The following is a 14,226-nucleotide window of genomic DNA, read 5'->3' as shown; positions in this document are numbered from 1 at the left end:
CCCAATTGGAATAATGATGATCAACTGGAAGACGGGTGTGAAAACAAGATATGGGATCCCGGATCACAATATGAAGACCAATTTTGGGAGCTCATATCTTGGGTAGAACTTCACCCAAGCTTGGTGAAGACGGTTAGAAATTTTGACAACCATTTGAGGAGCAAGCATCCTTGGAGATTCAAGAATGAGTACAAGCATAAGCCACCATGATGAAGAGCTCCCAAATGTCCAACTTAAGGACTTAAACTAAAAGTGCTAGGTGGGAGACACCCCACCATGGTAAACTCTTTCCATTCTCTTATATATTTGATTAATAAGTGATTTGAGTTGCCATTGTAGGTAGTTTTCCTCTTCATGTATTCTTGTTTTAAAGCTTTGATTATTAGTTGGTTTAGATTGCACCTTTGTGTTGGGTTGCACTTTGCTTGAGGTGCAAGTTATGTTTATTTTGTGTTTGAAAATTCTTCAAAACCCAAAAAGATTTTTTATTAATTTTGTATTTTTGTTAGTTTTGAGTTGTAGGTAGTGTTAGCAGGATTTTAAGCTGTTTTTGATGTTTCTGAAAAAAGGGGAGAGGGGCACGCGTACGCGTACATCACGCGTACGCGTCGATGTGTCAAGTGTAACACCCATACCTTTTACCGAGATTCATGCCAACTTAGCGCAAGAGTTGTGCCTATGGCACAATTCTCATTCCACGCATACGCGTCGATGCGCCAACATGCCCCCATACATTTTTCAGAGAGTTGTGCCCATTTTGTGCCCATTTTGTGCCTCTAGCACAATTCCAACCCACGCGCACGCGTACATCACGCGTACGCGTCAATTTACACACTCCCCATCTACGTGCAAGCGTCCGAGACGCACACGCGTCGATTTTACCTTGGCACGTACACGCTTATGCGGGATTGACGCATCCGCGTCGATTCTCTCTTCTATCCACCCATGCGCACGCGTCAGGGACGCGTACGTGCGGATTCAACATCAATAATACCATCAACGCGCTAGCCCTAACGCAGTCGCATCCTTTGCCCCTTTCAACGTTTCCTTTCTTCTTCTCCCTCCAAGCCCAGAACCACCATTACCATCCCTTCTCCAGTTCTGCAACCACTACTCCGGCGACTAACCTCCGCCGATCGCCCTCCTTCTCTTTCCTTCTCTCTTCTTTCTTTCCTATTTCTTTTACCTTTTTTCCCCCTACCCCTCTCGGCCGTTCACTCTACTGTCTTGACCAGCACCGCCGCGTCACCCATTATCACCAGCGAGATGCCCATCATCACCACAACCCCCTCTCTTCCCTCATTTTACCCCTTTTCCCTACTGCTCCTACCAAAATAGATTCTGGTACTCTATTCTGCTGCGCCACTTCTCGACGCCACAGAACCACCGTAGCAGCGCCGCCGTAAGTCAGTGGCGTTTCCATTCCCTTCTAATTGCTGCTCCTCTCTCTTCCATTTTCATTTCTGCCCTTGCTTTCAGGTTCCCTGTCTTCCCCCTGTTTACTGCTTACTGTTATGTTTTAATTTTCTTTTAGTTAATTTTTCATGCTATTTAGCTATTGATTAGGTTATATAGAATTGCATGTGGTTAGGTAGTTAGGATGTGGTTAGAAGATTTAGGTCTAAATTTTTGTTGTTGTTGCTGTCTGAAATGGATCATTGAACACTGCTTTGATTGAGTGATGATGATGCTTGTGTTTTATGCTTCACATGCTGCTGTAATTGGTTGTTTCGGATTTACATACACTGTTTGTGCTACCATATTAATTTTAAGCCGTTTTATTTTGATTAATGATGCCTAAACATATGCAATCCTTGCTTGTTGACATGTTTTATGTAGTTTGGATTCATGTGACACTATTTTTGCTGCTGTTTGTTTATCCGGTAACGTCTAATTTACTGCCGGAGTGCTGCCAAATTTTTTTTGGGAAACTCCATTTTGTTAACTTGCAACTTAGAAATTGAACTTGGCACTTTTGAATTTGAGATTTACCTGACCTACACCAAGTTCAGTTCATAAGTTGATTTGGCCAGCTTTCCGTTTTATTTTGGTTCCCTCATATGTGTGTTGATGATTGACGGAGTCAAAGTGCTAGTTGACAAATTTTTGTGTCAATTAGAACTTGATTAACCAATCAATCTTGAACCTCTATTATGTCATGAAATGCTCAAGACAGGTCCAACTACTTTCCTTCATGGTCGTTTTTAAGTTTATTCTTCATTGATCATTAAAGCTCTTTTCATAAACTTTCAAGTGGCCTAATCTTGTGCATTCCAATTAAGGTTCTTTCAAGTTGTAATTGTTGGTGCAATCTTGCTTATGCAACCATTTTCATTGTCTAATAAGCCTTAGGTTACATAAGTACATTTTCAGTCTTTCAAAACCAATTTTTACAAACTTAGTAACCATGTGTATTGATGATGACTTGCTTTTCCATTCTATGCTTTCATGCAAATCACATTTCTTCATCAATTACACTTTCTTGCATAATAAGTAAGTGATTGGAGTAGAATTTCATGTTTATCATGCCTCAATCAAACATGGTTAATTTTATACAAAATTATGAGATTTATGCACAATTTAGTTGACTATTATGAATGATGCAAAACCTTGTAATTTTGGTGAGACTTTGTTTGCTTGTTTGGTTGATGACAGGTGAAAAGATGATGAAAAGAGAAAACAAAGAAGCAAAGTGCAGACGAACGATGCGTTCATTTGATGAACACTATGTTTACACGCGACGCGCACGCGTACAAGACGCCTCCACGTGGGTGAGCAATTTTGAAATCCACGCATACGCACGCATAACGCGCACGCATGGATTGAGGATCAGCGTTCATCAACAACGAATGCTACATTCAATTGGAGTGAACGCCTGCGATACTTTCAGAATTTGAATTTGAAGATGGGCATCGACGCGCACGTGTGCATGACGTGCACGCGTCGATATGACAAAAGTGGTGGTGGGCGCAGACGCGTACACGATGCTAGAACACGGAAGTAACATTTCATCATCCACGTGCACGCGCACAGGACGTGCACGCGTGAAGAGCGTTCATGGCGCGAACGTAGAGTTCAGTTTACTTTTCTACTTTCTTGCACTTCAGGTTTCTGTCAATTTAACTTCCTGCCATTTACCTTTCTGTTAATTTACTTTCCGCAATTTAAATTCCTTGTTATTTACTTTCTGTTAAACCAATTGCACTCAATTCATCAATATTCGCTTAACTAAATTAATCACCATACTAGAATCGCTTGATCCATCAATCCTTGTGGGATTGACCTCACTCTTGTGAGTTATTATTACTTGATGCGACCCGGTACACTTGTCGGTTAGTTTGCATGGAAGCGTTTTTCCATTCATCAAGTTTTTGGTGCCGTTGCCGGAGATTGATTTAGATTAACAATGATTAAGTAGGTGATAATCTAGATTATGCATTTTTCTTTATTTTTATTAAGCATATTAACTGTTTGAGATTTTGCTTCTACTAACCTTAACCTTACTCTAGCAGTAGAGTATTTTGTTTTAGTTTCTGGTCTGTCTGTGTTGTATGCCAAGAGGAAAAAGAGGTGCATCTACATCTTTTGATTCTGAGCCAGAGAGAACATTGAGATTAAGAAGAGAAGCAAGAGGGAAAGAAATTATTGGAGAAGAAGAATCAGAAGAGGAAAACCAAGAAATGGAGGGTAACCTCCCCAATCCACCAGAAGAGGTGGCCAACAACAATGGTCAACCTCAAAGGAGAGTTCTAGCATCTTACACCTTCCCCAATCCAAGAAACTATGGGAGCAGTATACTCACTCCCAATGTTCATGCAAATAACTTTGAGTTGAAACCTCAACTTATCACTTTGGTATAGAACAATTGTTCCTATGGAGGAGGTCCACTTGAAGATCCGAATCAGCATTTATCTACCTTCCTGAGAATTTATGAAACTATCAAGACAAATGGTGTGCATCTGGACATCTATAAGCTGCTGCTATTTCCATTTTCCTTGAGAGATAAGGCATCTCAATGGCTAGAGATGTTTCCCAAAGAAAGCATCAACACTTGGGATGATTTGGTGAACAAATTCATATCTAAATTCTATCCACCTCAGAAGATCATAAGACTGAAGATAGAAGTGCAAACATTCACTCAAATGGATGGAGAATCACTTTATGAGGCATGGGAAAGATACAAAGCTCTGATTAGGAAGTGTCCACCTGAGATGTTTAGTGAATGGGATAGACTTCAAAATTTCTATGAGGGATTGACTCTAAAAGCTCAAGAATCCTTAGACTACTCAGCAGAAGATTCATTACAACTAATGAAGACAGCAGAGGAAGCCTAGAATCTCATAGACACTGTGACCAATAATCAATACTTCTTTTCTCATCAGAGGCAACGCCAACCAGTACAAAAGAAAGGTGTGTTGGAGCTAGAAGGAGTGGACACTATCTTGGCACAGAACAAGTTGATGCCCCAACAAATCCAGCAACAAATGGAGTTGATAACAAAGAGAACTGATGGACTCCAAGTGGCTGCAATTAACACAGCAAGCCAACCCTCAAATGGATGGAGCCAAAATGAAGAAGGCTTTGAGAAAAGCAACTATGAGCAACAACCAGAACAAGTCTAATATATGCATAACACCTCAAGCCCTTCTCATAATGAATTTCATGGAGATACATACAATCCATCATGGAAGAATCATCCCAACCTGAGGTAGGGAGATAATCAAAATTCATGGAAAAAAAATCATAATTCTAACAACTCCCGCAACACAAACAATCAGACTCATTCATCCAATAACACTAACCAATATAGAAAACCACAAAGCTCATACCGGCAACCCAGCAGTAACTCACAAACTCACCATAATAACTTCTTCACACTACCTTTTAATTCCCAGAACAACCACTTCAACAACCCAAATAACTTCTAGCAACAACCATCATATCCCAACATACCATCCATTGACCATCAAGAAACTAGGATCTCAGCTCTTAAGGCAATATTACAACCACTTGCTCAAACAACACAGTGTCTAGCAAAAGGACAAAAGAGTTTAATCAAAAGTCAAGAGAGACAAGAAGCCACCATGAGGAATCTTGAAAGACAAGTAGGGCAATTGGCCAGACAAGCTGAAAGACCAACCAACATTTTTCCAAGTGATACCATTCCAAATTTCAAAGAAGAATACAAAGCAATTCAACTCAGGAGTGGAAGGACATTGGAAGGAGACAACACTAACAACAAAGAAGAAATAACAGCAGAAGAAAAAGATCAAGAGAGTTCCAAGAGGAAGGAGAAAGAACCACAAACCTCAAAGAAGGAAAAATAAGTCATGGAAGAGTATCCACAAGAAAAGAAGAAGGAGGTGAAGCCTTACACTCCTCCTCTTCCATATCCTCAAAGGCTCAAAAGAGAGCTCAAGGACCAACAATTTCCCAAGTTCCTAGAGATTTTTAAGAAACTGGAAATTAATATTCCACTTGCTGAAGCATTGGAGCAGATGCCTCTATATGCAAAATTCCTCAAAGAGCTCATCAACAAGAAGATACTAGAATGAAAAAGAAACAGTGATCTTAACCCAAAAATGCAGTGCAGTAATCCAAAAGGGCTTCCACCAAAGCTCAAAGATCCTGGGAGTTTCATCATATCCTGCACCATAAGCAATATGACCTTGGAGAAAGCTCTCTGTGATTTAGGTGCCAGCATTAACTTGATGCCTCTCTCATTAATGAAAAAGCTTGCAATAGAAAAAGTTCAGCCTACAAGGATGTCACTCCAAATGGCTGATAGATCACTCAAGATACCCAATGGAGTTGTAGAAAACTTATTGGTAAAAGTTGGAGAATTCATCTTCCCTGCCGACTTTGTCATTTTAGACATGGAAGAAGAGGGACACAATTCAATTATCTTGGGGATACCTTTCTTGGCCACAACAAGGGCTATTATTGATGTAGAAAAAGGCGAAATGATCCTCAGAGTGCATGAGGAGCAAATGATCATCAATGTTTTCAAAGCTATGCAATATCCGCCTGAGAAAGCACAGCACATGAGAGTAGAAATGATAGAAAATCTGGTGGAGGAAAGTGTTTGAAGTCAACGGTCAAGGAGAACAAGAAGAAAAGATAGAAGCAGTTCAAGAAGTCTCAGAGGAACAAGTGATTGAAATTTCCTCTAAAGGCAAGACAACGGAAGAACCAAAATAAGAATTGAAGACTCTTCCCCCACACCTGATATATGCATTTCTTGGTGAAGAGGATAGCTTTCCAACGATCATTAGCTCTGCCTTGAGTGAAGAAGAAGAAGGAAAACTCCTTATTGTGCTGAAAACTCACAAAGATGCATTAGGATGGACCATTGATGACTTGAAAGGCATAAGCCCTGCCATCTGCATGCACAAAATCTTGTTGGAAGAAGATTCAAAATCAGTGGTGCAACCTCAGAGGATATTAAACCCAACCATGAAGGAAGTAGTCCAGAAAGAAGTAATGAAGCTGTGGAGTGTTGGAATTATATATCTAATCTCTAACAGCCCTTGGGTGAGTCCAGTTCAAGTGGTACCAAAGAAAGGTGGCATGACTGGCATCTTCAATGAGAAAAATGAGCTCATTCCCGCAAGGACAGTGACAAGATGGAGGATGTGCATTGATTATAGAAGACTGAATGATGCCACAAGGAAAGATCACTTTCCTCTCCCCTTCATTGATCAGATGCTAGAGAGATTGGCTGGCCATGCTTACTACTACTTCCTAGATGGATATTCTGGATATAATCAAATAGTGGTAGACCCCAAGAACCAAGAAAAAACTTCCTTCACATGTCCATTTGGAGTTTTCGCCTACAGGAGGATGCCATTTGGGCTATGCAATGCCCCAACAACCTTTCAGAGGTGTATGCTCTCCATCTTCTCAGATATGGTAGAAAAATTTATTGAAGTCTTTATGGATGATTTTTCTGGTTTTGGTGATACTTTCAATGCTTGCTTGCATCATCTCACTCTAGTCTTAAAAAGGTGCCAAGAAACCAATTTGGTTTTAAATTGAGAAAAATGCCATTTCAAGGTACCTGAAGGAATTGTTCTTGGTCACAAAGTTTCAAAAAAGGGTATAGAGGTTGATAAGACAAAAGTATAATTCATAGAGAAACTTCCCTTACCAACTAATGTGAGAGCTGTTAGAAGTTTCTTAGGGCATGCTGAATTCTATAGAAGATTCATCAAAGATTTTTCCAAAATAGCTAAACCACTAAGCAATTTGCTAGTGGTTGATAATCCTTTTGTTTTTTATGAAAGCTGTAAGCATGCCTTTGAAACTTTAAAAACCAAACTCACAACAGCACCAATCCTCACACCCCCAGATTGGGAATTACCTTTTGAACTCATGTGTGATGCAAGTGACCTTGCAATTGGTGCTGTATTGGGACAAAGGAAGGGCAACCTGCACCATGTCATCTACTATGCAAGCAAGGTGTTGAATGAAGCACAAAAAAATTGCACCACAACGGAGAAGAAATTATTGGCTGTTGTTTATGCATTTGATATGTTTAGATCATACTTGATTGGATCTAAAATTTTGATTTATACTGATCATGTTGCCCTTAAGTATTTGATTTCAAAACAGGATGCCAAACCAAGACTCATTAGATGGATATTACTTCTACAAGAGTTTGACATTGAGATAAAGGATAGAAAAGGGAGTGAAAATCAAGTTGTTGATCATCTATCAAGGCTGCCACAAGGAACTAATCAAGAGGCTGCTCAACCAGTGAATGAAATTTTACCAGACGAAACCTCTTGCAAATTCAACAAGCCCCCTGATTTGCTGATATTGCAAACTACAAGGTTGGAAGGAAGATTCCTCAAGGGTTCACTAAACAACAAGTGAAGAAGCTGCTCAACGAAGCTAGAAAATTCTTGTGGGATGAACCATTCTTGTTTAGAAGGTGTCCAGATGGGATGATTAGAAGATGTATCCTTGATAATGAGATGAGAGACATATTGTGGCATTGTCATGATTCAGCTTATGGTGGACATTTTGGGCCAGAGAGAATAGCAGCTAAAGTGCAGTGGATTTTATTAGTCAACAATATTCAAAGATGCTAGAGAGTTTGTGCACCAATGCAATGAATGTCAAAGAGCTGGAGGATTAACAGGGAGGAATGAAATGCCTTAAAACTACATTATGGAAGTAGAACTCTTTGATCTCTGGGGAATAGATTTCATGGGCCCTTTTTCCCCCCATCATACTCTTTTAAATACATACTGGTAGCAGTAGAATATGTTTCAAAATGGGTGAAAGCCATGGCAACAACCACCTGTGATGCATCAATCGTTCTTCAATTCCTCAAGAGACACATATTCACCAGATATGGGGTACCTAAGGGTCTTATTAGTGATGGTGGTGGCGATTTTTGCAATAGACAAATGGAAAAATTACTTCACAAGTATGGGTTAGTTCATAAGGTGGCTACACCCTATCACCCCCAGACCAATGGCCAAACTGAGTTGACCAATAGAGAGCTGAAGAGGATTTTAGAAAAGACAGTGGAAACCACAAGAAAGGATTGGGCCAGAAAGCTAGAAGATGCTCTCTGGGCATACAAGACAGCATTCAAAACTTCTATTGGGAAATCACCTTTCCAACTGCTGTATGGAAAGTCCTGTCACCTTCCTGTGGAGCTAGAACACAAAGCCTACTGGGCCACTAAACTCCTCTATATTGACTCTTAAGCAGCGGGAGAGAAGAGACTACTGCAACTGAATGAGTTGGATGAGTTCAGGTTAGAGGCCTATGAAAATGCTAAGATATACAAAGAAAAGGCTAAGAGACGGCATGACAAAAGAATCTCAAAGAAGGAGTTCAAACCAGGACAGCAAGTGCTTGTGTATAACTCTAGACTCAAGGTTTTCCCTGGCAAACTCAAGTCCAAATAGACTGGCCCCTACGTGGTGACAAAGGTTCTCCCTTATGGAAGCCTTGAACTTCTGAATGAAGCCACAAAGTACATCTTCATAGCAAATGGTCACAGAGCAAAGCATTATTTAGGAGGCCCTTGGAACAAAGAGGAACAAAGAGGAAAGCATCCAATCATTTGTTGCAGCAGCCGGAGGTCACTGCAAGTTAAATTTCATCGAAAAAGACGTGAGAAATTACATCACTAGAGAAGTGCAGAATGTTTAAGAACAAGAGGATGCAAAATAATTCGGAAAATACTTATTAAGAATGAAAGAAAAGAATCAGAATTTCTTTTTCGAGCTCGAACTCAAGGACAATCAGTCTATTAAGCTTGTTTTTTGGGCAGATGCAAGGAGCAGAGTTGCTTGTGAGTATTTCGGAGATGTTATTTCATTTGACACCACCTACAATACAAATAGTTAACATGCTGTTCTGGTTTATGATGCTGAATTAATGTTGTTTTATGAATCTGCTACAGAGGTGTATATTGGAGGTTTTTGGGTGTATAAGATCATTATTTGGGTGTATTTGTTGATTTTGCTTCTGTTTAGTCGTAATCTGTTTCAGGTATAATCTGGTTTATGGTTCTTTTGTCGAGGTGAATCACCACAGTCAGTCAACACTTCTTGGATGCACTTTGATAAAAAAACAAAGATATTGACTCATTCAAATGGTTATTTCAATGTTGGCTTCGTTTCATGGGAGGAAATGTTTCGAAAGGGATTATCACCGATCAATGTGCATCGATGCAAAGGGCTATCGAGGCTTGTATGCCCACAACAATTCACCGTTGCTGTATTTGGCACATCATGGAGAAGATTCCAAGCAAATTAAATGGATACAAGGGACACACAGAAATAGAACAAGAAATGAGCCAAGTTGTTTGGAACTCTCATACCAAAGAATCGTTTGATAAGATTTGGGATGATTTTCTGCTGAAGTATGGTCTTGTGGACAACAAGTGACTTTCAGGTAATGATGTTTAAAATCTGCAGCAGAGGTGTAAATTTTATATTTTTGGGTGTATTATAGTCTGCTTTGGGTGCATTTTTGCAGATCTTTATGAAGACTGTCATAGATGGGTTCCAATTTATCTGGATCACCACTTTTGGCTCAAGATGAGAAGCACACAAAGGAGCGAGAGCATGCATTCATTTTTTAACAAGTTCATTACCCACAACAGCTCACTTATCCAATTTGTCAAACAATACGATAATTGCCTCGGAAGTAGGGAGCAAAGAGAGAGGGAATCATATGCTGTAGATTTTCACACAATCATACAGTCTCCATAGAGGCTCAGTTTCAATATGTGTACACTCACTAAAAGTTTAGGGAAGTCCAAGCACAATTCAGAGGGAAGGTGAATTGTGGTTACTTACGACTCAGTAGCAGCCCAAGTGAAATGTCATTGCTTATTATTTGAGTCAAGAGAGATATTGTGCCATCACGCCCTAAGCGTGTTAAGCTTTGAACGAGTAACCCAAGTGTCACCGAGATATATATTGGAACGATGGAGCAAGAATCTAAAGAGATGACACACACACATCAAGAACAGCCATAACGAGCTAATGTTGGAGCCAAGAAGCAAGAAGTTTGATGAATTGGTGTTTCGTTCACAAAATATATGCGAATTTGCATCAGAATCCGAGGAGCTGACTACCATTCTGCACTATGCTTACGATAACATCATGGTTAAGATGGAAGAACTGAAAGCCAAAAGGAAGGGGACATGTTTGTTATCTCACAAAGATGCCAACTTGGAATCCGTTAACGAGCTTTAAAGCCCTCCATGGGTTCGAGCAAGAGGACGTCCAAAAAATAGGCTAGGTTCAAAGTTGGACAAACAGATTGCAAATGCCTCAAAGAAGAAGAAAACAAAAGCTCTAAGCGAGGTAAAAGTAATGTTCTTTAAATAGGTGGTAATTGAGTTTAATTATGTTGTTAATAGTTTTGCAAATATGTGAGTTTATAATTTCCAGTTAAACCTTTTTGATACTGCATCAATAGTGCAAGCAAATTCCAGCCAATATCACAGACATGTTATAAATTATCAATTCAGGGATCCTGCAGCAGCGGATAGGTTTTTGGGTGTATAGTTACAGGATATTGCTGTAACTCTCCGTTTTTGGGTGTATTTCTGAATTCTCTTGTGTTTGACATTTTAATTTTATATTTTTTCAGATGCTGCTGTTTATGTTAGAAATTAGTGTTTTTTTAGTTTTTAGGGTTTAGGGTTTAGGGTTTAGGATTTGTTTAGGTTTTAGGGTTTAGGGCTTAGGATTTTAGGGTTTAGGGTTTAGGGTTTAGGATTTAGGGTTTTAGGAGTTTAGGGTTTTAGGGTTTTGGGTTTATGGTTTTGGGGTTTAGGGTTTTAGGGTATATATTTGGGTGTATACGGGTTACATTTGGGTGCATAATTAAAGTAATTGGGTGTATTAGTTGGTTTGGTGTTGTTTTCCTTTTTTTTTTGTACTTGTAATTTACAGCTTTTGAATACAGTACAGACAGATTATTTATACAAACAAATTTTATAATTCAACTGCATTAAATATTCACAAAATTTACAAGTGTCCAACTATTTCAAGACTAGATAACACTGAAATTAATCATTTTCACTCTCCATATCATATGAATTTACTTGACAATATGGACTCAGCAAAACTGCAGATGGCTTGGACAATCTCATTTCTTCATTTCCCCTAATCGCTGTATCTCTGTCACAATTCATCACATGAAAAAGAATTTGGGAACCAAATTCAACTCTGAAGTGGCCCACCTCCGCCTACAGTTTGAAAGAATATTCTTTTAATCAACTCTGTTAATTTAGAAAAGTAATAGAGAGTTATATAGTTTTAAAGATAATTACCTGAGTCCAATTATCCCACTCATACTTCCCGTTTTTAACGTTTTTAGGCTGAATTATTTCAAGTCATTTCATTACATAAATAGCACAATCATATCTAAAAAACAAAAAACAAATTAGCAATTTAATACAGGACAGTATGAGAAAACACAATTTTCAGAGTGAAAGATTTATACGGTGTTTATTGGCCTGAAATGTCAATTTATGGAGGTTCAATTTCACGATCTCTTTTCTTGAGAGGTGCTCCCCTAGCATATACCCTAATTCTTGAAATCACGTACCCAAAAAATAAAAAACAAAACAAAATATAAGAAATAATAAATATAATTAATGAATATACCTAAAGAATCACAATGTACACCTTACTTTGAATTGAAATACACCCAAATTTTAAAATGCAAAAAACATAATTAACTTACAATAAATTTATTTAGCTTCATTCTGGCTTTGGAGGGACACTCCTTGTGATATGGGACAAGTATATAAATTTTTTTTTCTTATATCAACCACCCATAACCACCAATGCTTTGAATAGCAAGCAGGTGCAAAAATCTGAAGCATGTCCATACTGAACAGTGTTTTAGTTTAATTCGCACATAACCAAAGAATTGTGATAAGAAGTTTTAGAAACAAAAACTTACATATGGATGTGATGCTAATTTTGTCAGGTCCAAAAAGGGTATAAGCATTGGGTAGTCTTCGACTTTAAATGGCTTTTTGGATTTCGGCTGTAAGAACTTCCCATCTAGATGATTTCCAATGGCCATGTTCTGCAGCATTTGTGAAACACCAAAAGAAATCTTTTCATGCACCCAAAAGATAACAAAATAAACCCAAATTTTATTACATAACACCTTACCACAATATTAGGCGGGAGACAGTAAATTTCTTCCTGGAATCTTTTAATATTTTCTTGGTTCAGGATCAGGCACATAGCAGTGACAATCTAGAAAAATAATATAGCCAAATTAATTACATCAATCAATATTGCAGTCACATGTCATAATATAATCATTAATCTTATTCTAATCTTACGTCAGCTTCGACATATGAAGTAGCTTTTAGAGATGTAAAGTGGACTCTTGACAACACCAATGGTTGTTGGGCATTGAGTGTACAAACTAGATCATACTCATCAGTACTTCTGTCCCCGTATGTCCTTATACGTATGGCCCAGAGGTAGCATTTTTCTTTCATTTTGGCAGACATTAAATTGCTCCTTGTAGGAGTTTTAAACTTGTCAAAAATCTGGCCCACAGTCTGCTTTTCAATTGGGGAACTTTTACCCTCTGCAGAATCCAGTGCTGTCTTTACTCCACCCTTTGCAATTTTTTCCACCAGCTCATCTAATTCTTCTATTAGTACTGTAGTTTGCGGACTTTTTTCCACCTGAGATTTTGGTTGCCCTTGCCCCTCTTGGCTCTGTGTTTCTTCTTGGCTTGAATCAGTGAAGCCAAGGCTGAATGATGACAACGGACATTCTCTAGGTACGTAGGATGCTATCCGGGCCATCATCAATAGTGCAGCAGCAGTGGCTTCGGGGACTGGATCACTGCGTGTTGACATATATCGTACCATAAGAATAAGAATAGACGAATGATATCAAAAACCAATTTATATTGTGCTGAACTTACATTTTAGATGGAGCTGGTGGCACCTTCGGTGTGCTTTCATCAACTTTCTGGGGTTGTGGAGTGCTGCAAGGTTAGAGAAAACGAATCAAATTATAAAAGAAATCAACTACAGCTCTATTTTCAAGATATACACCCAAATAAGAAATCAATATACCCAAACAATAACTAAATACACCCTAATATTATTCCTCACCTCTCGTTGGGGGGATGGTTCGATTGGTACCACAGGACTTGCTGATGTTGTCTAGGATGAAGCAGGCATAGTTGAATTGGAACTCTAAACAAGATAAAAATAAAATGTTAAGAAAGCACTTTAAAATAGATGATTAGAAGGTTAAAATTTAGTGGTAAAACTTACATATTAAGCGGTTGAGAGGGTAGTTGAAAAATGACCATCTGTTGTTGAGCTGGGTCACTGACCACTTCTTCTTCCTGACTCAACCTGAAATCCACCCAAATAAGAAAACAATGCACCCAAATAATAACCAAATGCACCCAGAAAGGCTCTTTTTTTAGAACTTACGTAGTTTCAGATTTTTGTTTTTTTTCCTGCCTTTTTTTCTTGAATAAAACATTAATGGGCTCTTTGTTCTAAAAAAATATATACAGAATTAGAAGAATATGGTAAAAAAAGAATTTAGAAATTGGTATAAGAAAAAGAAATTACATGCAATCCGAAGGTTTGTTTACACTGCTTTGATCCGTTTGTCCTTGAAACAAAGGATCAGTCTCGTTTGCTAAGTTCACCTCCGGCATTCAAAGTATAGAATAAATATCATT

General features: G+C 38.6%; 1 protein-coding gene across 1 annotated transcript; it reads left to right on the top strand.

Moving 5' to 3' along the window:
- The first annotated feature begins 5,582 nt into the window (after positions 1–5,582).
- LOC107459410 (uncharacterized) lies at positions 5,583–6,089 on the top strand. The gene has a single exon (XM_016077643.1). It carries the CDS (start codon positions 5,583–5,585, stop codon positions 6,087–6,089), a length of 507 nt encoding a protein of 168 aa, XP_015933129.1.
- The last annotated feature ends 8,137 nt before the right edge of the window (positions 6,090–14,226 follow it).

Source organism: Arachis duranensis, chromosome 7, assembly GCF_000817695.3.
Source record: "Arachis duranensis cultivar V14167 chromosome 7, aradu.V14167.gnm2.J7QH, whole genome shotgun sequence".
In the NCBI taxonomy this organism is placed as follows: domain Eukaryota; kingdom Viridiplantae; phylum Streptophyta; class Magnoliopsida; order Fabales; family Fabaceae; genus Arachis; species Arachis duranensis.
This window is presented reverse-complemented; position numbering and strand designations above follow the sequence as displayed.